The sequence below is a fragment of the Mastacembelus armatus genome, chromosome 4 (genome assembly GCF_900324485.2).
Source record: "Mastacembelus armatus chromosome 4, fMasArm1.2, whole genome shotgun sequence".
NCBI classification, from domain to species: domain Eukaryota; kingdom Metazoa; phylum Chordata; class Actinopteri; order Synbranchiformes; family Mastacembelidae; genus Mastacembelus; species Mastacembelus armatus.
Genome location: NC_046636.1, coordinates 19,882,043 through 19,906,269, shown reverse-complemented (window position 1 = coordinate 19,906,269; position 24,227 = coordinate 19,882,043). Strand labels below are relative to the sequence as shown.

At 39.7% G+C, this 24,227-nt stretch overlaps 2 protein-coding genes across 3 annotated transcripts; both read left to right on the top strand.

Annotated features, from left to right (window-relative positions):
• Positions 1–7,283: 7,283 nt before the first annotated feature.
• tomm70a (translocase of outer mitochondrial membrane 70 homolog A (S. cerevisiae)) lies at positions 7,284–14,001 on the top strand. Its single transcript, XM_026305461.2, has 12 exons — positions 7,284–7,605; positions 9,283–9,456; positions 9,726–9,852; positions 9,953–10,062; positions 10,154–10,302; positions 10,855–11,062; positions 11,461–11,595; positions 11,753–11,860; positions 12,019–12,135; positions 12,317–12,414; positions 12,504–12,626; positions 12,708–14,001. The coding sequence occupies exons 1-12, from the start codon at positions 7,372–7,374 to the stop codon at positions 12,859–12,861; spliced, it is 1,737 nt and encodes a 578-aa protein (XP_026161246.1). The 5' UTR covers positions 7,284–7,371; the 3' UTR covers positions 12,862–14,001.
• A 761-nt stretch (positions 14,002–14,762) lies between these two features.
• tbc1d23 (TBC1 domain family, member 23) lies at positions 14,763–24,116 on the top strand. 2 transcript variants are annotated; one of them, XM_026304693.1, is made up of 19 exons: positions 14,763–14,888; positions 15,529–15,634; positions 16,317–16,422; positions 17,313–17,517; positions 17,610–17,733; positions 17,907–18,031; positions 18,125–18,171; positions 18,261–18,364; positions 18,515–18,637; positions 18,755–18,847; positions 18,940–19,110; positions 19,281–19,323; positions 19,680–19,786; positions 19,899–20,041; positions 20,315–20,359; positions 21,122–21,210; positions 21,337–21,472; positions 21,667–21,861; positions 22,189–24,116. In XM_026304693.1, exons 1-19 carry the CDS (start codon positions 14,851–14,853, stop codon positions 22,271–22,273), a joined length of 2,085 nt encoding a protein of 694 aa, XP_026160478.1. In that variant the 5' UTR covers positions 14,763–14,850; the 3' UTR covers positions 22,274–24,116. The 2 variants fall into 2 exon arrangements, with proteins under 2 accessions (XP_026160478.1, XP_026160479.1); XM_026304694.1 differs by lacking the exon at positions 20,315–20,359.
• The last annotated feature ends 111 nt before the right edge of the window (positions 24,117–24,227 follow it).

Below are 24,227 nucleotides of genomic sequence, written 5' to 3'. Positions count from 1 at the left end.
CTCCAAGCCGCCTTCGGCACCCATCAAATGGAGACATAATAGTGAGTAAGCATCCAGTCTGGGGACCATAAGCTGTCAATGTGCTCCATGCTTCCACAGATAAAGGTTTCAGGTGTAAGGAGGCTGTTTTCATATCATTTCACATCATGCATATCCAGGAAAGAGGTGCCTTCATGGACCCGAGAGCTAATAAATGACCCGCTGGGACTGAAGTGAGTAAGTAAAGACATCTTTGCAAAGGGAAAGTCAGGGTAGTGTAAATGCACTGCAGAGCAGACATGCCATGGATCTGACCTGTAAGTGATGTCTTACCTCAATGTGGTAGTGGTGTGTACAGTGCAGCTCTTGACCACCTCCTCCATTCTTGCGCATGTCCTCATGACAGGTCAAGCACAACTTGTTGTCATCATTCTGCAAAAGAAAGAAAGAAATTTTACTGCAACTTTTAAAAAAATAAATAGTATTTAAGTTCTTATTTATAATAGTATTTTATGTCATATCTTTACAATACTAAAAATGTTTGCAATGTACTACAATGTCAGTTGACTGAAATCTGTGTAATCTACAACACATTTCAAAAACTGGGCTTTTTCATTAACTTTGTAGCACTTTTGCTCACCTGAGACATGGTCCTCTTATCACAGAGGAAAAGTCGCTTCTCGATGGACTCTGTAAGCTCTGGGATCGTAGTGATGCGGTTTTCTGGCATGGCTGACTTGGGACGGTTGTTGTCGTCGGTGGAGGCACGCCGAGCTCTCTGGTGGAACCTCACCTCCCCCTTCTTCTCCTCTCTTGTTTTAATGTGGTCGGGGGCCGGTGCCACGGCCATCGTGTGAAGCCTCTTCAACTTCATGGCATCTAATTGTGACTGTGAATCATTTTCCCATTAGTAACCAGTAAATCTTAGTGCTCTTGGTGATAATATCAAGAAATCAGTGATCAACTTTATTCCACCATATATTTCCCCCTGAATCCAGCACCCTAAGAGAAAGGTTTTCAGCTATTTAGTAATCACAAAAGATAGATTTTAAAGAAGGATATCAAAATCAATGCAGAAGAGGGCAAGAGATAACGATTTTTAGCCTTAGTTTTGGTCAACCTTCACAAATACATGTCTTTTAGATAGATCCTCCCTACCTAGTAACTGATGAAAGGCCTGTTTCCTGAATTTATAATGCAGATTCAGTGCTTTGTTTGAAACAAGCTATGGGGGCCAGTCCTTATGAGCACATGCTTTTAAGTCTTTTTATTAGCTGCTTTTGTTTTAAATAACAGCTCTAAGGATTTTTTTGGTTCACAAGGAATAAATGTCCTCCAAATGCCTGGCTATAACAGCAACAACTAAACCTATACAACAAACTTTTATTTCCTCTGTTCTTGTTTTTAATTTGTTTATTTTTAATCTGAGATTATTTTGTCCTGTGGATTTTTATTATATTTATTATGCTTTTGTGCTGTTTTATATTTCTCTCTTTTTATTGTTTATTATTACAAGTTCTTGTCTATTTTAATTATTTAAATTCTTCTTAAATCTATTTTTTTTTCACCGCACATGAAAAGCACAACAAGCGTTGGTATAAATGTGCTATATAAATAAAATTGACCTTGAACTGGACTTTAATGAAAAACCATCAGATGTTGTGACTCCGCTACGGAGAACTGAGGTGCTTTTGTCAGCAAAATTTAGGACAGAAAATTTCAACTGCCCAGGAAAAAACTAGTAAATCACAAAGTCTCTTTGTTGCTTGAACGTCTATATCTAACTAAACATTCACCATGATAAATTGTCCCTAAGCGCACTGAATACCTACTGTATGAGCCATAAGCATGCTGCTGTGTAGCTGCCACTGACCTTTGGCTTCACTACAACAGTAAGCGGGTGGCATTGAATAAAGTAGTGCACTGTTCCACAGGGAACACGTCCAACGTTTGTAAAAGAGCTGTGGCATGCAACAGTCCTTGACTAAAAACAGCAGGTATTTCTCTAAATTATGGAATTCTCAATAAGGGTTGTTTGTTTGTCGACAGTCAATAGAAACAATGACCAGACTCACAACAAGCTCTGCATTCTTTTGAAACCTTCCTGTCAGTCACATTGAGGCAGCAATCTGACTCTAAGGCAGCAAGTGCATTATCACATTCATTGATCACATTGATATGTTATCTAAAAGGTTCAAGGTGAGATGTGAGAAATAAAAAGTTGGCCATCTGCAAGGACAATATACAGCAATCAATTCTTCTTTGCCTTTGTGTGGTTATGTACTCTGTTTTTGTATGTGTGTGTCATGTACTAGCAGACATTATTGACATGCAATTGGTGGAGCTGAATTACAGGTCAGGACATCCAACACTATAACACAACATGTATAGTGCTATCTACTGTACACAGTTGATCTGCTTTTTCCTTGCCAAAATATAATTTGACAGTATATGCTCCCTTTCTTCTTTAACTTTAGTCTTTGAATATGACGGCCATATATTTTCTATACCTATTTGATTTTGATCATTGCAGGTACATGTAAGGTTTTTGTTAGTTTAAAACACTTAATAGTCAGGTGGTTAGGTATGTCTTAATTTTAAAAAATGGCTGATGTAAATATCTAAATGCATAAATACATACTGAACACTAAACAGCTGAATTTATCACATGCAGCCACTGAATACTGGGACTGCTTACCACAGTTGGGAGAGACGCTCTTCGATCAGCTTGTGTTTTTGCAGGTCTCCTGAAACTGCGTTTTCTGTCTCTGGAGTGCCCAGCTTCTGCTCCATGACCCCAGTAACTACTCATCCACTTTGTAAAATTACCGTCGTCATCCTCATCATTATCCATAATGAGAGCAGGAAGGAGCCTGAGAGACATGATGAAGTTGTGCAGGGAGAGAACCCAGCACGACAGTGTGATCCCAGACGAGTGGTACAGGAGACAACGCTGAGCTGACCTACTAAGCTTCTAACTGACTGGCTGCTCTACTACACACTACATACTGGTCCACAATGCCAGAGTACCATGTGTCCGTCTGCTTCCTCATGCACTGCTACTGTAGCTGTATTATACTTGGATGACCCAAATTTATATTCACAACTTTTGTTGTCGTTAAGTAAATATCCTATAACCTCTTTAATGTCACTGGTAGGATGGGAGGTGTGCCTAGTATTTTTTAGCTTAGGATGGGTGGTGTGACCACTGCTTTTAATGTTTCCATTACAGTGCTGGGCCTGGGGGTACACAACTGACACTCCAATTTCCCCATACTTTCCACTCACTGAGTACATCAAACCTGTCAATAATTATGGAGCGCATGCAACTGTGCCACTGCGTGCTGTGAGCATGGGCTTTGTGTAATACAGGTCAGAGACAGAACATATGTTGTAGTGTGTGATACTGAGGCAGTGATTTTTTTTTTTTTTTGCATTTTTTTTTTTTTTAGAGTTGTTTTTAATCAAAATTTCTATATTAAATATTGGACAACCCACTTTAAAAACTAGACAGAGTTAGAAACTATACATAAACAATAACAGCTTGAGGGAGTTTCTGACCTTCTGAAACTGATGTTTACACATGAACATGAACAATTTTTTTCCTCATGCCTGTTTAAACTACAATGATCATAGTGACACTATTTATTTCAGGGACCTGCACCTCAACATTATGAGACCCCTCAGTAATCTGATGTACTACTAAACACAAATCTGGAAGGATTAGTATTGTTTCAGACTTTTAAAAGCTGTGATATTATATTATATATATTATTATACTATTATATTACTATTTATTATATTAGCACAAATTGCATTCTGAAATGTAAAATAAATAGCTAATAAACAATTGTAGTTGGAGGGCTGGATGATAAGAGTTGTGAATGAAGAGACAGTAGGCTGTGATCCAACTCAGTGAAACCCATTTGACTAATTGATTCAACTTTCCCTTCTGTATATGTGTGTCTGACAAAACTCTGATAAATTCATTGTCTAAATATTTTTATCAATGTATAACAAAGTACACAAAGTGCACATCGTGGAACCTACACCAGTCAGCCAGAAAAAAATAATCAGATTAAACAATCTAACAGGGATAATTTGGTGTGTTTTACATTTTCGAAGTACCTGCTCCCTTCATCAAAGAATTTGCAGCATTACAGAAACGTTGGTTAGAACTAAGCCAGGATGTACTAACATTATTTAATACATTTTACAGAAAAAAAACATCTGGGAATGACTAGAAAATCAGATGTTCTTACAGTAACCTCTGTCAAAAGAGATTTTCACCTTTGTAAGCAACAATATCTGATGGGTCACTGATCACAACACAAACTGCACATGTCCAACACACAAGCTTACTGCTCCTTTTCATGTATTAATTTTTAGTGACAAAATTGATGTTATGGCCTTTCAAAATAAGCTACACAGTCAGTGTAGAACTGATTATTTTGAGTATGGCAACATGTTTTAAGGTTAAAACAATTTTTTGCACACTTTATACTTATTTTGATATAAATGATTAATAAAACATTTTGAATTAGCAGAGAATGTTTATGTTTTAATAACAATGAAACAATATGCCACAGATGCTGTAATTTGGAGCATCATCTTGTCCCTGACATTTGGAACTCCATGAGGAAATAGTTGTCCTATCAAAGGTCTGTATCATTGTAAGGTCGAGGCTCGTCATCACACAGGCTTCCCTAAGCTAGATAGAGCTGACTTTGAAAACAGTTCAGTGCTGGTTACTGTTTGAGGACAGATAGCTTTGGGCACAAATTGAGCAGTCGGGCTCCAGCACTGTCCAGACAGAGCAGCACTAAACTCTAAAATTGGACAAACATGAGACTGAAGCTGGCAAAGATACAAAAAAAAAAAAAAAAAAGAAAGACAACACACACACACAAATGATGAAATGATGAATCCACTGTGGTCATTGGGTGTGTGTGTGTGGTATTCCCAGATTTTTTTTCTTTTTTCTTATTGTTATTCTGGCCACTCACTCGCTCCCTCCTACTTGTTCCTCCAGGTAACTGTAGTAAAAATCTACTGTTGAAGTTTTCTCCATTGGGTATTCTTCCATTTTTCTTCTGATGGACTTCAGTGGTTTTGCTTATCTGCAATATCGTATGTTGTCTGAAGTTTAGAGCCAGAGTCGAATTTGTAAAGAACAAATTTAGCTCTTGGCCAACTCAGTGTCCCCCTCAGGCTGCCCTGTACTGGATGTTTTGAATCTAGAGATGTTTTTCATGCCCCCCCATCCTCCCACACCTCACGCAGTTCTGTTGGAGTCAATCTTCCATTGTCTTCTGGTAGTGGGTTTTCTGATCTTAATCTTCAACTCCTGCTGGATGCATTTCATCTCCTCTTTGTTTCCAGACATGAAAATTCTCTTTTTCTGACCCAGGGCTTGTTATTTGAGAAACCATTTTGGTGGCTACAGTGTTCTTAAAAAGAAACTGATATAGTCAGTAAGGACTGATCAATGTCCTCTCACTGTGACCCACAGAGCACCTAGCAGTCTGGCATCTCAAATCAGCCTCTCAAGGCTTCTACAGTCTCATCAGACCATTTTCTTCCTGTTCTTATAGCTTCTGGTTGTTTCTGTGCAACAGGTTTGTAAACAAGAAGCAAGAAATGGACTAAATCATGTTCTGATTTTCCCTGAGGAGGAAATGTGAGGAATCATATGCATTATTTACGTTTGCATAACAGAAGTCCAAGACTTTGTTGTTTCTGTCACTGCATTTGAAATTACCTTCTGTCCAGCTCACAATACAAATACAGTAGCTACTTTTCTCATATCACAGCGACTGAGCTATTAGATATCTCAGCTCATATGAGAATATCATCCAAGCTCCATTGATAGTATCCCCACCAGGTTCTTACTTGAAGTACTGTGATATTTAATAGTTCACTTTTCTTTTTTTCAACTTTTATTTCTAAAATTCTCAACAGAAATTGTCTAAGCAGCTGCTTTCTGTTCTGGAAACTAACTGTATTTTTGAGAGATTTCAGTCTGGCTTTTGCCAAAACCACAGTACTGAGACTGCCCTTTTAAACGTCACTAATACTAATACTCCATTGGTACAGCTTTAAATTGCTTCTCATCTTATTTGTTAAACAGAAAGGTCTGTATTTCTAGCAATAATTTTATGTCTTCCTTTTCCCCTTTTAATTGTAGTGGATCTCAATGGTCAGTTCTCGGTCCTATTATATGTTCTTGGTGTATGGTAATAAATCCCTTGTGCGATGTCATCCATAGACATATTTCTTTTCATTGTTATGTGGATGAACGATCTACCTCTCCATTACGCCAACACACCACATTATGCTTAGCTCATTACATGAATGTCTCACCAATATAAAAAAATAGATGTCATTAAAAGTTCTTCAACCAGTAAGACAGGTATCCTTGTTATTGGGCCACAGAATATGACTAAACAAACACTGCCACCTCTTGGTGTTTCATCACATTATGCTAGAGCAGTTATTAAAAACTTGGTGTGTGCTTTGATTGTAACCTTTGAGTATATTACTAAGCTTGTTCAATCTTGTTTTTATCATCTTATAAATATTGCTAAGATCAAACCAATGCTAAATTTTAGAAATGCTGCAACCATTTTACATTCTTTTGTCTCCTCCTGTCTCAACTACTGTAATAGTGTATTCTCATTCTCTAATCTAAATCGACTACAAATTGTTCAGACCTCTGCTGCTAGATCATTAATGAGAAGGGGAAGATACAACCACCTTTGCTTAAGGGCAAAGGAGAGTGCTGCAAATGCTGATTAGATTTAGGAGAGCTGGGATAGGCTCCAGCAGATCCCTGTGACCCTGGTTAAGGAATAAGCAGGTAGAGATAAAGGATGGATGGCTGGATATTAAAAGTATCTCCTGTGAATTTTTACTGCATAAAATGTTCATAAAGTACTGTATACTATTGCAATGTAAAGAATAGTCTAAAAAGAGGAGTTGTTATACACACATAGATGAAGGATATTACATTATTGTTTACATTATTGTACATACATTATTAGACATTATAAATTATAATTGGAAGACTGTAACGGACGGTATGTAGCTTATGGCCATGTAATGATGTACTTCATAGATACTGGAAAATAAAAAATATAATGTTGATTATAAGGTTCAGACTTCAGTTCAGTGGGTGGCGGTAATCCACAGCAGTTTTTTTTTTGTAGTTTAAAAGGAACTACAAAATGTTATCTTGGTACTACAACTACACACAGCCCTAAGTGACCTCCAGTATCCCATGATCCCTTGCTTTTCGTGCGTGACCTCGCAGAGTACAGGAAGACGAAACGGCTGTTGCTCACGCTGTCTGGCGGTGGTGCTGGTTGGCTAACCGTTACTCACTGGAGGATCATGGCTGCTTCAAAGCCAGTCGAGCCGCAGTCTGGGACTGGACTACCCCGATGGCAGCTGGCTCTGTTAATCGGGACTCCCATAGTGCTGGGAGTGGGGGCGGTTTATCTGTGGAACCGCAGCAGGACGAAGGAAAGGAAAGGGACGGGGGAGCGAAAAACACCAGAAGGCAGTGCCAGTCCCGTTCAGGGCCAAGACGGCGGTCCTCGAGCCAACCGAGAGCACGAGAGCATGGTAAGGTTACCGCGGATTGGAGTCTCCTCGTGCACCCCGCTGCTCAGTTAGCGGTCACCACATTAGCACGACGGGCTTTGTCCACCGCGTACACTCTTCTGAGTCAACTTGGCATCGCCGTGGAAGTAGCTACAGTCAAGGACACCTAACGCCTGTCGCTGTCACACACACACACACACCGCTGCCTCCACCAGAGCAAAGCAGGCCGATATCAACCGTCATCCGCGGCGGATTAGTAGCTAAGTTAGCTAACGAGCTACAGTTATCAAGAAAACCAGCTAGCCTGGTTGCTCAGGTCAACCCTTTCATTCCTGTAAAATAAGCACGAGTGACATGAAATGTTACGGCGCAGCTGGTCGACGATCCCATCAACGCACATGAAGCAACACAAGCCTTTTAACAGGGGTCTGTAGCCTAGCTAGCTTTGTGATTGTGCGCGTGGGAGTGCTAGCCAGCGTTCCTCTCTGTAAGTCAGGTGGGCCGGGGGGTGGTTTGAATCAGGGCAGGTTACACCAGTATCGTGCTGTGTCTCGCTTATGTAGCAGGTATTGCAGATTTTTCATTCACAGCTCAGAGCCCAAAAATCACTTGAGTCACTTTCTGTTAATGTTTTTGCTCTTAGTCAAACTGTTACAAAATCCAATCTGTTCAACAACCAGGAGGACCGTAGAAAGCCTACCAATAAAACAGTCTTAATTTAGCTACAGTGACCAGGTATTTTTTTTTAGTGCGCATGTTCTTAAACCTGCCTTATGTGAAGTGAGTGTTCTGCATTTTGCTAGTAATTATGACTCCCATATGATGGAAATACGAGGTCATTACGTCATAGTTGTGAGAAAGAAAGTGTAATTGAACAGCTATCTTCATATACAACAACCACATCCCCTTTAAGGCATTGGGTTCTGTTAACATGAAGTAGTGTAATTTGAGTTATTCTTAATGCCAGCATTGTGAAGACATCTTCATATACACACAGACACTAAAAGCACACACTGGGAGGCTTTGGTTTTGGTTTCTCTAGTAGCTTACTAGTGTGAGTCATGAACATTCCACATTATCAACTGATTCAAGTTTAAATGAATTTGCAGTATAATAGGTTTCATTATCCACCACTGGAATAATTGATCTGAAAAAAATTTTGTTTTGAGGTTATGCTTATCCATGACAGCTGTGCATCAGTGTTACTGTAAGATAATATAAGAACCTTTATTTGTCCCACAGTGGGGAAATTCACATTCCAAAGTCATAGCAACAAAAGATAAGGCACATGATACAAATAGGTGCAAAATAGTGTAAAAAAGGTACTTACTTTAAACATTAATAAAAAAAGAGTAAATCTAAAAAATGTTGCACTATGGTATATTTAATATTTATAGATTTTTGGGTGTGTGAGGTCAGCTGGGGGGGTCTACTAGGAGCAGAGCTGGTTGTACGGTCTGCCAGCATTTGGGGTAAAGCAGTATGTCATTGACGAAGCTGCAGATGGAGTTGTGAATCCTTTGTGCTTTGGACCTTTGACTGCAGGTTAATGGCATTCACAGCACATACTGTAGTCACTTACTTCACTGTTTGTAGTGTACTATGCTCAGTTATGTAGAGCAACTTATGGTGCTTCTGGTCTGAAACCAGTTCACTTTCTAGTCAGTAAATATTTCCTTTTCCCTCTCTTTCACTTAGAGCCCTCTGGATCGGGCCCAGTCAGCAAAGAACAAGGGCAACAAGTACTTCAAGGCTGGCAAGTATGAGAACGCCATCCAGTGCTACACAGAGGCCATTGCTCTCTGCCCCACAGAGCAGAAGGCTGATCTGTCAACGTTTTACCAGAACAGAGCAGCGGCGTACGAGCAGCTGGTTGGTAACACCTTCTTTTGCTCTGCTCAGCGACTGCTGAAAATATTAAAGTCCCACCTGATGTTCTGTGGTGTAAAAACAAGCTGCATGTTGTGATGTCATCTTCACGGGGAAGGAAAGAAATGCATACATTGTGGATAATTAATTCTAAAGTTTTACTGTGGTTATTAGTCAGAGGTTGTGCATACTCAATAGTCCTAGCTCTTCTTTGAACTTAAAATGTGCCTGAAGTGGTCCTCCTCATGTCTCATGTAGAACTGTAATTTCAGATGAAATGGACAGAAGTTGTACAGGACTGCTCACAGGCTGTAGAGCTGAACCCACGCTATGTCAAGGCTCTTTTCAGGCGAGCTAAATCTCTGGAAAAACTAGACAACAAGAAAGAGTGCCTAGAGGGTAAGAAACTCGTCTATCTTCTAAAAGATGCACTTTGAGGTGTTTGACTTGGTGTGACACTTGAATTGACATTCAGTTTTATTTCCTCTGTGTCCTCCAGATGTCACAGCGGTCTGTATTCTTGAGGCATTTCAGAACCAACACAGTATGCTCTTAGCAGACAAGGTACTGAAACAGCTGGGAAAAGAGAAGGCCAAAGAGAAGTACAAGGTATTATTCTGCTTCCAGAGCTTTAATTTCCCTTTGATTACCTTACCCTGAATTGTCACCATAAACCTTTTCTAAATCCCTTTTTCTGTAGAACCGGGAGCCAATGATGCCTTCTCCTCAGTTCATCAAGTCCTACTTTAGCTCGTTCACTGATGACATCATCTCCCAGCCCCTGCAGAAAGGCGAGAAGAAAGATGAAGACAAGGATAAGGAGGGGGAGGCAGCTGAAGTCACTGAGAGGTCAGAAAATGTTTGCTCAGTCTTTATCTAAAAACGTCGGTTTTTTTTTTCTAGCAACAGGAGTGCTGGTAACATTGTAAAGGATAATCACATAGGTTTTAAATGCATCCATGTTTTCTAACAGGAATATAAACTCTTATTGATAGTTGGCCCTGAGGTTGATGGTGGAGCAGTCTTAGTCATTAAAATCCATAGGATCTATTCTCATGGGGGAGCATGAATGTGATCAGAAAAATGTTTGCGTTATCTTACAGCCTTCCTGTGGCATTGGTGGAAAGATCAGGAAATGACTCACTGACTTCATGAACTTATTAAAAACACATTTTCTAAAAATGACTCTGTGTACTAAATACTATCATTATTCAGTAGTTACTATTTTATTGTTTCTGCAATGATATGTTACGTTAATAAATATAACATTGCTAATCATTGTGCTAGAATAGAATTATAATCAAGAGACTGTTCCTATGCTTCATGCTTATGAATTGTGAATTATAGCTTGGTAGAGAGAAACTGTTCTTAATGTGGTCTTTTTTTAAATTTTATTTTTAGTTCTGGGTACCTGAAGGCAAAGCAGTACATGGAGGAGGAGAACTATGATAAAATCATCAGCGAATGCACAAAGGAGATTGAATCAGGTGGTCGATACACTGCAGAGGCCCTGCTGCTGCGCGCCACTTTCTATCTGTTGATCGGTAATGCAGCTGCGGCTCAACCTGATTTGGACCGGGTCATCAACATGCATGACGCCAACGTGAAGGTACAGTGTTTGTTTAATAAGCCTGCTCTCAGCAGAGATCATTACAATTGCACTACTGAGATGGTTGATTAGTACAACCGTAAGGCACTACAAATGTATTGAATTGCTAATTTAACTTATCTAAGGGCTTGGTTGTCTGCAGATAATCCTTGGGATTTGGTAGCTTTGAAAAAAATCTGTCACACAAGTGTTTTGTGTTCAATAGATCTTTTTTTTTTCCATGCAATTACATGTAGGTTCTCAGGTAATTTCTCTGCAGTTTCTTGGACAGTTGGCCTGATAAACTCATTTATTTGTTTTTATGCAGCATTGTCTATTTTGTATATATAAAAAAAGATGTCCTTTGCAAACCTACAACCTGACAGGTTCCCCTTCTCTTTTTTATTTTTTTTTTACAGCTACGAGCCAATGCTTTGATCAAGCGTGGAAGCATGTACATGCAGCAGCAGCAGCCTCTACTCTCTACACAAGACTTTAACATGGCAGCCGAGATCGACACGCGCAACCCTGATGTGTATCACCACAGGGGTCAGGTAGGAGGTTTGCTTTAACACTCTTATGTGAGTGTCGAAGGATTTAGGGTCAGTTGACAGCTACTAATGTTAATGCATTGCTTCCGGCACACTGCAAAATGAAGGTGGTCATGAGATGCTGGACCTCTTATAACAAGTGTACTGCATTTCCTCTCAGCTGAAAATCCTGTTGGACCAGGTGGATGAGGCAGTGGGTGACTTTGATCAGTGCATCCTACTCAGGCCTGACTCTGCTCTAGCCCAAGCACAGAAATGCTTTGCTCTTGTAAGTAGTCAACTAGTGAATAAATATAATTGCATCTTATTTGACATTTTGTAACAATGGCTGTTACAACTGTTACAACTGAAGATTAGCTGCTGAAGTTTTTTTTTTTTTCTTTTTTTTTTTTTTTTTTTTTTTTTTTTGCTCTTTGTGCTTTTCAGTACAGACAAGCATATACTGGAAACAACCCGGCACAAGTACAGACAGCCATGGATGGCTTTGAGGATGTTATCAGAAGGTTTCCAAAGTGTGCTGAAGGCTATGCTCTTTATGCTCAGGTATGAAATCAGAAACATGATTTTTTTTTTTGTTGACAAATGAGTGGTTGCTTGGTTGCCAAGTCAGAGATGGCAGTGGTCCATTATTATGCTCTAGTATACAGTTTGTCAGTTGCGAAGGTTAATTAAAAAACCAGTAAGGCTTAGATGAGCTTATTTGTTTGTTTGTTTTTTTTTTCAGGCTTTGACTGATCAGCAGCAGTTTGGAAAGGCTGATGAGATGTATGACAAATGTATCGAACTGGAACCAGACAATGCTACCACATATGTCCACAAAGGGTAGGTTTTTGTTGATTTAAGTTTAAAATAACATTTTATTCAGAAGTGTGTATCAGTGTTCAGTTGGTAATTGTTCGGCATATATCCAGTTTGTTACAGCTTCAGTGGAAACAAGACCTCGACTTGGGTCTAGAGCTCATCAGTAAGGCAATTGAGATTGACAACAAATGTGACTTTGCTTATGAAACTATGGGAACTATTGAAGTTCAAAGGTGAGATTAATCATTTTAACCACTTAATATAATATAAGACTTCTTGAAGTGGTTGAAGTAACCTGAGGGGTTTCCTTTCAGGGGCAATCTGGACAAGGCAATAGAAATGTTCAACAAGGCAATCAACCTAGCCAAGTCAGAGATGGAGATGGCCCATTTGTACTCATTATGTGATGCAGCATATGCCCAGACAGAAGTGGCCAGGAAATATGGGCTGAAACCTCCGACGCTATAACTTCTCTGCCAACTGATTGCCAATCTCAGTCTTCGTTGCTGAACTAGCTGTGTTATAAGTGCAACTGTCTGATTTACGTTGATTTGTAAAAAAAATAATAAATGAATGAGTACTGGATTACAGACAGAAAAAGAAAGCCCTGAACGTATATATTGGGCGTTTACATCACATTAAGAGGGTTTGTTTTCATTGTCATGGATTTTTACCCAGAGGCAAGATGAGGCTGTGAGCATCATGTCTGGTTTACTTAATGAATGGCGGTGGGGAGGGGGGCAACGCACCCATCTGTTGACACATAATTCAACCAGAACATTATCATAAACCTTTTTATTGCTCTGAATGAAGAGAAAGATTTTGTTTTGTAGAGAGCATGGCCCTGTCTAAATTACTAGTAACTATGTTAAATGTAGGAGAATTGATGTGTGCAGCCTGTTGAAAGAATTACTGACTTAAAATACTGTGAGAGCTTTATATAGTTCTAATGGACTGTTCACTTGTTAATTTATGCTGATATAAAGTGTTTTGTCCGGCTTCTTCCATATTGTAGCATAGCTAATCAGTTCTGAATGCCAGATTAAGATAGTCAGATGTGTAATGTCTGTGTTTATAATGCTGGAACTGATCCCATGAATATGGGCTAGTTTAACATCCTGGAGTGTTTTTTTTTAATGTTGGGATTTGCTTGTTTTCTTTTTTTATATACTTTGTGCAGCATGTTCACTTTATAAATTAATGTAAATGCAATGCTTGTGTTGTCTTGAACACTAGGAAAACCCTAACTATAACATACTTTGAAAAGAACACTTTGGATTCTAAAACCTTAACCACCTTTGTGTTTAGTTTTTTGAAATGATTGTTTTTGAGTTGGCTCCAGTTTTAGAATGTCACAAAGGGATTGAATATTCAGTGGTTTTTCCTAGCTCACTTTAATTGAGAAACATATTTTTTCTATTTTATTGTAAAACGTTTTTTCATGCTACATTAAGTTTCATCTTTTGAAAGTGGTTTTATTATTTTTTCTCTACTTTGCAAATCTTGCAACCCATGCCTTCTTGTCTCCAGCTTACATGCAGGTCTGAGAAACTCAGTGTGTGATTTGGTTCTGTAAAAAATAAAATAAAATTATCCATCACTGCTAAATGTTTGTATGTTTGGGGCATTTTTGATTTTTTTCAAAACTAAATGTAAAATGCTCTTGATCACAGTGACACGCATTCATCTAGCAGCAGTGATTGCTACAGTTAACGCATTGTTAATATCAAGGAACCAAATCATGCATTCCAGCTGCAACTGGTCAGGAACTATCCAACAAGTCATCTTTCTCAAAGTTATAGAAACAAATCAGGAGTAAGTGGATGTAACCTTTATCAGATAATCTACAGATACAGTATATCCACTAACTTCTGGTTGTTTGATTGAAATTACATTCGTTAATATGTATGGTGACCAAAGTGAGCGTACACAAATCCCAATAAAGTTATAATTCCTTGAATTTGTTTCATCTCTGCAATTTTCTTCAGTCCTACTGTGTACAAGGTTGCAACTTTTTGTCCTCTTTTTCAGTTTGAAACTGCTTAGGTTTTTTTTTTGTTTTTTTTTTTTTAACTCAGACTTGCTTTTCAGGGATTTATCCTGATCACCCGGATTTTAGCTGATAATGATTATGACAAATCAAGGAGAGGCAAAGCAGGAGTCGATCTTATAAGACATTAAATATCAGACGTAGCATTTTACCTTCTCAATGAAAACAGGGAGTGGTACATGGTTTCACTTCTGTTACCATTAGCAACAAATAACTCACAAATGTCGAAGTAAAGCTCGAAGTTTTAGTTCATTTATTCTGAAGGGCCACAAATTGAAGCTGTTTAAGTGTTGACATCTTGGTTTCAATTAGTTGCACAGATAGGACTCCCTCAGTTGCCAAGGGAGGACGCTGCGCGACATATCGGCCGTGTTGGCGGCGTTTGACGTGTCTCCGGCAACACAACAATGGCGGATTCGGCGGAAGAAGCTCTTCAGGGCAGCTGGTGAGACAGTTTGTTATCGCACGAACACAATAAGACACGTTTTCTAGATTGTCACACACGTGTATCGGTGTCGTCTTAAAGAATTTTATGTAAAGTAACAAAACACTATTTTGCGTAGTTATCGTGGTCTGCTGACGATGGATGCTGGTCAGAGACCAGTTTGGTACTGCTACTGCTCGGCAGCTAGCCAGCTAATGTTAATTAGCCAAGTTGGCTCTGATAAATAAACAGCCAAGTCATATTTAGACGGACACAAATAACCAGCCCGCTTAGGAGAAAGCGTAAATCAAAGAGTTTTTTTCCCCTGCATTTCATTTCTGGCATTGACGAGTTTATAGGCTAAGCTTGTTAGCCAGGCTAACAGCTAACGTTAGCCAATAGCCGGTGTTTGTCGTTTCTAATGTTAGTTCCCTTTAACCGGTGTTGTCATATCTTAGCTCCGACACTAACCATAACTCTGTCCTCACGTAATGTAACCATATCCTGTCCTCACGAGATATCAAGGTTTGGTTTTAAATGTATTTTTTCTAGTCAAACATCTGAAAGATGTGAATGATAAACACTGAAAATAGTAAAGATGAACTTTGCTTTAAATCTTGTGGAAAATATTTGTAATGGTGTACCGTCTGTGCATCCTCAGGGACCAAGATCTAGCTGAGGCTCTGGACTCTGGCGGCTCTGACATGGAGATGGAGAAAGGCCAGATCCAAGAGACTTCAGCTGAACATAAGGCCAAGATGTGGAAGGTGAGCAGGGTGACAAGTACAGCCATATAGAAATGAATGCCTATTACAAAAGGAAAAAAAAAATTATGTCACAGTTAATATAGTTTAAAATGTTTAGTTGGAAAAGCTGCATGTGCAAGATTTTGTGTATTTGGATGAGCCGATTGCTTCTTCTGTTAGCGTCCGTGTGCTGTGTTTAAATAGGTTGGAATTACTCACATCAGACAGAAGTCAGCATGCTGGAAAGACCAGCATCTCATGCTTAATTGATTTAAGGGTGACACCAAGTGCCTACAATATATTTGTATATGTTGGACATGTTAAGATCTGTACATTTGGCAGTGCGGTTATGTGGTATCAAATTGCTGCCACACTAAATTTGTATATCAGCTTGTTTTAAAAGGAAAATAAGAAGCAGTATGGTTGACAGTAGTTACTGTAATGGCTCCTATATTGGGGAATTAATACCCTCTTAAGTACTTTGAAACATTAAAATTAGGAGGTTTCATTACACGATTATCTTTGTACTTTGTGCTTGGCAGTGACATGTTAAAGGAATGCATTCAAGTGTATGTTTAGTATGGAGGTATGTTAATACTCTGTACTGACCTTATGCAAATGTATTATAGTTTTTCTAACAGTGCTGTCCAGCATGTCTTAGTTTGTTAATCTGTTGTATCTGCAACAACTTCTGTGTTGACAGATCGCTCTAAATGTCTCCGGTAAAGGAGACAGCTTGTCTCCCTGGGACGGTGTCCTCGATTTACCAGAACAGACGCTCATTCACAACCGCAGTCAACAGCTGATTGGTGAGTAAATGCATGTCTCTCTGTTTCCTTGACGCAATGCTATTGTTTTTGTTGTTGCAAAGAAAGCATGTAGTCAGTGCATAAATATGCATGGAATGAAGTTAGTCACTTGCAGTTTGTGCAGTTTTACAATGTGACTCCCTCTCAGAATTAAGTCATTATGTAACCAAGGTATCGGGATTAACAATCTACTTCAAAATAGAATTTTAGTACAGTTAAGTTATTATTATTATGTTGAATTGATTGAAAAAGGATTGATCCTGAGGGAAAACTGTGGATACATTGTCTATTTTGTGCCATTTACTGTAAATATTTATGTACAGTTCTGTTCTTTGGTCATCATCCCCTTTGTAGGCTGAATCTCTGTGTGCGGTTTGCTTCTAAATATCCCTAACCACATACAGTGAGCCAAAATGGTGGCAGTTGATGATGAGCTCACAGTTAAAATGTAAAAAAGAACTGCAACAAAATTTATTTTACAGATGCACATACCTTACATACCAAAACATTCTGAGGATAGACTTTCCAACACCTCCTTATTCTTGTGCATTTCAAGTTGACGCACTACATAGGGCACGTACCAGAAGAGAAAAACTGGTAATTTTGGGTCTCACTCACATGGTCTGCTGATTTCAGAAGAACAAATGACATTTATTATTCTGCTCTTCTGACAAGATCACAGGCAGATGTAATGCAGCTTAAAATAGTAGGCCTCTTATTAGAATGATGCCCAGAAAAACTAAGCACACGGATGAAAATGTGTTCTCTTTGTGTATATGTCAATATGTGCTAAATCTGTCAGCTTTTGTCACACTGATTGGCTTTTTTTTGTCAGTATACATTCGGCACATGCTACTACTGACACTTTCTGCTTTGATTGCCCTATTTAGACCAGCTGGAGGTATCGGAGAAAGAAAGAAGTGATATTGTGTCTGATGTCGAATCAGTCATCACTTTCTACTGTAAGTCCCGTAACATCACCTTCACCCCTGAGGTGAGCTGGCCGCACCTGCTCAAACCTCTACTAGGGCTTCATCTTCCCCGTAGTGACCTCTACAACTGCTTCTACGCTATCATGAACAAATACATCCCCAGGTCAGTTGTCCCAACATTGTCGTCATCATTATTCTAATCACAGGGACACATAAACTTTCATTGTAACACCTGCGGTGTATGGCCATTTTCAGGGACTGTGTACCAAATGGCCGACCTTTCCACCTATACAGACTACTGCTGCAGTACCACGAACCAGAGCTCTGCTCCTTCTTAGACACCAAAAAGATCACACCTGACTCCTATGCCATTAACTGGGTTTGTATTCTTTTTTATTTTCATTAATTTACATTTAGTGGATTAGTAGACACTTTGAAACTGTCTGCTTTGGTTGCCCCATTTAGACCGGCTGGAGGTATCGGAGAGAGAGAGAAGTGAATGCACTGTATATACATATATGTGGCCATGTCTGAACAATGTATTCTCCACAGCTGGGCAGCCTGTTTTCAAGCCACTGCCTTCCAGACGTTACTCAGGCCTTTTGGGACTCCTACCTCCAGCAGGCCGACCCTTTCCTCATCTTCTTCCTCATGCTCGTCATCCTCGTCAATGCCAAGTAGGCTGCCACTGCTCAAAGCTAACAAGAGTATGGTCTTGTTAAGGAACGCTTAATGTAGATTTTATTTGTCTTTTTTTGATTCACCCTCAGAGAGACCATCGTTGCCCAAGAAGGAGACGGCAAAGAGGACATCATCAGTAAGTGCAGCTTTCTGCATTTTTTAATTTGTGGATTTGCTCTGTGTCTCGTTAAATAGTGGAAACAAATGAGGCTTTTTCTGCCACAGAAATGCTGGAAGCGTTTCCTTCTCTCTTGGAATCTGAGGACCTTGAAGATCTGTTTTCTCTGGCCCAGTACTACCAGAGCAAAACCCCTTTGTCGCTCCGAAAGGTAAGACACTACGTATAAATAAAGAATCTTGTGTTTGATACACACAGTTCAGCAGAGCCCTGACTGAGAGGAGGAGAAAGCTAACATAATGATAATGGAAGCTGCACAAGACAACTCATTGTTACGTGTTTGCCTTGGCTGCCCTTTCAGATGAACCAGAATCTGTTTGGTAGCAGCTTAGTGGCCCTGAAAGAGGAGGACACCGACCTGAGTCAGGCGCTGTGTCTCCCTGTGTCTGTCCCTGAAATCCTACAGGCCAACCAGCTACAGCAGGTCAGTAACACCATCAGGTTACATTTTATTGAGCTGACCTTCTACAACTCAGCCACTTGAGAATCTGGAGAGAGAAAGCCATGAGTAATAAGTTTAAAGGTGGATTTTGATTTTTAGGATGGGGTGCGGTTCTTTGTGGTGGATTGTCGGCCTGCAGAGCAGTACAATGCTGGGCACCTGTCCACAGCCTTCCACCTGGACTCCGACCTGGTGAGTGATTGACAACACTGATTCTGAGTCAAGACATATATGGAGTTTGTAAGCACATAGGGAGTCGTAACTGTGTTCCTTTCTACCTGCAGATGCTACAGAATCCTTCTGAGTTTGCTCTGTCTGTGAAATCCCTGTTGGAGGCACAGAAACAGTCTTTAGAGTCAGGCTCCATCGCCAGTGGAGAGCACTTGTGCTTCATGGGTAGCGGGAGGGAGGAGGAGGACATGTACATGAACATGGTGCTGGCCCATTTTCTGCAGGTCAGGGAAATGACATGAAATGAGAGAGCTGGATAGGAAGCAATTAACAAGTCTAATAATATTTAATTTCCTCTTAGACAGCACAAAATGTAGCATAATCCATATTTTCCAGTTTATCTCCTCTTGGCTAATGTCTTTAATTTAATTTAAGATTTCTGTTTCTTTTATAGAAAAACAAAGAGTATGTCAGCATTGCCAAAGGAGGTTTCATGGGTAAGTAGACAAATGTAAGAGGGTATTGAGATGCCAGGGGACAGCAATTAATTCTAAATTCATTTTATAAATTCATCTTTGATAGACATATTGCTACATAGACTACGGAAACCTACTCTGTAAAACTAGTCACTGTTTTAATACTAGATTACACCTCTAACCTTGTATTTCATTTCTGCCTCAAGTGAGACTGAATAACATGTGCACCTGGTCTGAAGTATTCTCATTCCACCCTATGCTTTTCTTTTATAAACACCAACTTTGTGTGGGAAATTGTGCATCTATTTGTGCGTATACATCCTATGTGTCTCATCGTATGTAGAATTAAGATCCAACTGAGATTTGTGTGATTTTAGCCCTCCAGCAGCATCTGGTAGACATGAACATTGAGGGTCTCGACTCTTCGTATGTCCACTGGATCGTCAGCACTTCGGGATCTCACAGCAGCCTCAGCTCAGCTGAAGTAAGTGGCCAGAGATGTTGAAGACATCACTGTCAAAGTATGGTCGGTGTTTGGCATTTTGAAATCAAATTTCTTCCTCACATGGTTTGTTGTCCTTTTCCTGTTAATGCAGGGAGAGTCTCTGAGCAGCCCTGGAGACAGCAAAGGTGTTAAGTCTTTGGTTAACAAAATGACATTTGCCCTCAAGTCCAAGTCTGTGAACGTAAAGGAGAAGATGATCAGCTTCATTGAGAATACATCTACTCCTGTAGACAGGTGAGGACCCACTTCCCCCCCTCTGTGGTAAAATAAAATCAGGTAAAATTCCTGGAAAGCGTTGAGCTTTACGCCTAATGAACATGTGAGCATACATGAAATATGTAGGCAGAAAAAATGTTTCTGAAAAACGTCAGCTGCCTTTCATGGTGTGGATTAAAATATGTGTGGTAGATGATATGTACAGAGACTAGACATTTTGATATCTATAACCAGTATTTTTGTTTTATTTTCACTTAAGTTCACCAAACCTTGTACCTTATTTCATGCTAGAATATCTTTCAATCTGCCCTGGCCAGAGAAGGTGATTCCAGATCGGTAAGAGCTCCCTGACATCGATGCGTTTTTCACCAGCATGCCCACTGGCTGTAGACGCGCACCAGTCCCCCGGGATTGTCAGAGACGTAGCCTATGTCACATTAACATTAAACGCATGCTTAGTACCAGCATCTGTGCCTGCACCACTCACTCATAAAACAACTCTACACGTTCCCATACAGTGTGGGCAGGCTGTGTGCAGGATCTGTCTTCATGCTTTCACTAACATTTAGCACTGCTGTGTAGTTTGCACTATTGGAGCTGCTGTGGCCTTCCAGGAAGCATTCGGTCATCTTTACATCAACAACTCTTATCTCTTTTTTTAGTCTTAGTAACTGAGGCATTTTAAGGAGAACTTCAGCTTCATGCTGTCTGCCTGGAATTGCACCTAACAGTCTGTCTGTCCATTTCATTATTGTTCTTTCAGATGATAGTCGGGGCTATGCAGAATGTTCAATTTACCACAAAAAAAAAAAAAAAAAAAGATTTCCCTGCAAATAGTCCTGAATATCACACAGTAACTAATCTTTAACTCCTGGTGTCCAGTGTCATTGAACCTCTTTCTTTGTATATAACAGCATAACCTGTGGCAGTAGTGGGCTAAGAATTTTTGCTGCTGCCTGGAGATCTCCATGCCATTGCTGATTTTACATAACACTTGCTGCTCTGTGTGTTTAATGTGACGTTTCATCACAGGCATCGTTTCATTTCATATATTGTACTTAGCATCGACATGAACCTTACCCTTTTCTTCGACTCTAGGCATGTGAGCAGCAGCGACCGGGTTGGCAAACCTTACCGGGGGGTGAAGCCAGTGTTCAGTATTGGTGATGAAGAGGAGTACGACACAGGTAAAGTCCAACTACAGCTATAGTCAGAACATGAGACAGAGCCAACTTTTAAAAAAATATGGAAGTAATCTGAGGTTTTTTATTTTGAAAAACAAAATGGTAATCTTCAATTAATGTCCCTCCCAGATGAGATTGACAGCTCATCTATGTCAGATGATGACAGGAAGGAAATTGTCAACATTCAGACCTGGATAAACAAACCAGATGTAAAGCATCATATTTTATGTAATGAGGTGAAAGAAACTGGTCACATGTTCCCAAGGTAAGTTGGACATCTGCCTGAATGACACTTGTAATGAAATATCTAAAATATCTATTCCTCATGTGACGCCTGTCTACCCCCAGTTGTCATGGGTTTTGAAGTAAACATGATTAATCCCCACTTCCTTCCTAATGAACAAAAGGGAATCCATGAATGTTAACACTCACTCACACACTGTTCTTTTGTGTTTCCAGTCACTTGTTGATCACAGCAACTCACATGTACTGCCTGCGAGAGATCGCCTCACGGAAAGGCTTTGCCTACATCCAGTCCAGACAAGCATTGAACTCTGTGGTGAAGATCACATCCAAAAAAAAGCACCCAGAACTGATTACATTCAAGTTTGGCAGCAACAACTCAGCTGGAGTGGAGGTGTCTGCAGTTGAGAGGTGCTTGTCTGTGAACACAGATTTTAGATTGGAACATCTTAATGATCCAAAAATAATCCTGCTTTGGTGTTATTATTAAACTATGCTCACCTACACTGAACCTTTCTGGAAGAAAGCAAATAAGTGTATTTCTCAAAATGTCAAAATATTCCAATACCTCAGCTATAATTTCTTAAACACAATTTTTTTTAGAAATGCATGAACTTTTCTGTAAAGTGCCATAGGCTTATTTAAACAAATGTTTATCAAATACTTTGCTGAAACGGCATGGAATATTTTCATTTTTCACATTTGACTTAACATTTTCTTTCTCCTGCCTTCTCTCAGGTATTTGATACCTAATGCGGGTGATGCCACCAAGGTCATCAAGCAGCAGATTATGAAGGTTCTAGATGCTCTGGAGAGCTCATAAGGGGAGATGATGGCATCATGTTGGGAGATCACGACAGTCAGCTGTGACACAAACTGTAAGACTCTCCGTCTGCCAAGAAATCTTCTCTTGTTCTCCCTCAGCTGTCCTCCTTACTGGACAGATCCAGTGCAGTGTTGACTGTGACGCCCCCGCGTGTCTTCTGGGTCGGGGACATGGGAGCACATCACTGACTGTACTCCTGTAGGGCAGGCTGTGTGTGCTGAAATACTTAGGTGCTCTGCATTCATCTAACCATTATCTTACACTAAATTAAAAAATATTGGTTATACTGTATGTTTTTCTTTGCTCTTGATAAAATATGGGGTGTTATTACAGTGCAGATCCACTTTGGCGATTTTCCTCTAGCCTTAACGTAGCGTACAGGCTGACTATGACTGACCTTGTCCTCTGACTTGAACATCTGAATTCTGACCTGTTTTGTAGTGAACAGTATTGCTGTTCAGTTGTCTTTTAACTTACTTTTCCACACGTCTTTAGTCAATTTATCGATCATTGCTTTGGTCACGAAGCAAGCTTGAGTCTGCAAAAGATGAGCATAACGATACCCCCTCCCCCCCAAAAAAAAACAAAACAGTGCTGGCACATAAGGCAGGTTTCCTACCACAACAACTGTTTTTCATAACCTTTCTTTTCCAATGAGCAGCCTTAAATAGAAATAATTTGAGGGTGTTTACAATAATGTGATATGTATATATTGTGTAAATTGCTCTATATCAGCACAGACCTTTGCAATGTCATTTTGAAAGCATATCCTGATAGTTAGAATATGCAGTGAAACTTATACTGACTTCAAAAGCAGTTCACATGGTTTTGAAACTCCCCTACTTGGTTAGTCCAAAGTAAGCCTTTTACAGAGTTTCTGGGAGGTGATTTTGTCTTTGACTTCTCCATTATAAAGACTTAACCTCATCTCATAGCAGTCTGATGTAGCTCACCATTCACAGCCCCTCTGGACTACATCAGTATTTCAACAGGAGGTTCTGTGATTATTAGCCTGAGCACCTCAGTATTTTTCCATCCCATTCAGATTCAGTATGTGATTTTCCCAGTTAACTAAATGAAACTGTCTAGCTGATTATGTTAGTAAATGTAAGGTTATTAATGTAACTGAAGCGACACAATGCTGTCTTCTTCCCATTGAGAAAGAAAAGGAGTGTGCTTTGCACTTTTGAGCACAAGGAATAAAAGGATCCTGTTTTTTTTTTTGTTTGTTTGTTTTTTTGTTCTTTTCCAAATCGGTCTCTCATCCATTGTGTTATGTTGAAACTGAGCAGCACTGAGACTGTTACCTTTGGCCTCATGGCTGCGATATTGACAGTAGCAGTAGCAACATATCACAGTGTAATGCTGCTTCTCCAATCATGACTTTTCCTTGCTTTGCTCTTGATTACTTATCCATTTGCATTGAAATGTAGTTGAACCCAGCCTGGGTTTAAAGTATCCAAACCTCTAAAGTGATGCAGCACCTTCCAGACGATTCTGGTTATCTTCAGTCCAGAGAGGGTTTTTCCCTTAAATGAGGAGGGAAGTTCCCCAGAGACAAAATATGGGCAAACAAACAAAACTTGAATTAAAGACTCGCCAATCAGGTCTTTCCTCACTCCAGTCTTGCATACCATGCCTGCGTTAGCCATGCATTGTGCTGTAATTTGTGTAATGTTTTTCAGTATTGACTTGAACATCCTTGATCATTACATTAGTCTGTAACATCACTGGCAAAGGATGTCAACCACTAAATGCAACAGTGTAATTTGCACCTTACTGTACTGCTATTATTTTCTAAGCATTTCTGTTTTTAATAAATGGAGATTATTCGACTGCACCTGCAGAATTATGGTCATTCATACATTGTCATTTGATAGAAATGTAAAACAGTAATTTTTACACTTTTTACACACTTTGCGCAGAGTTGGATGCAGTCCCCCCCCCCGCT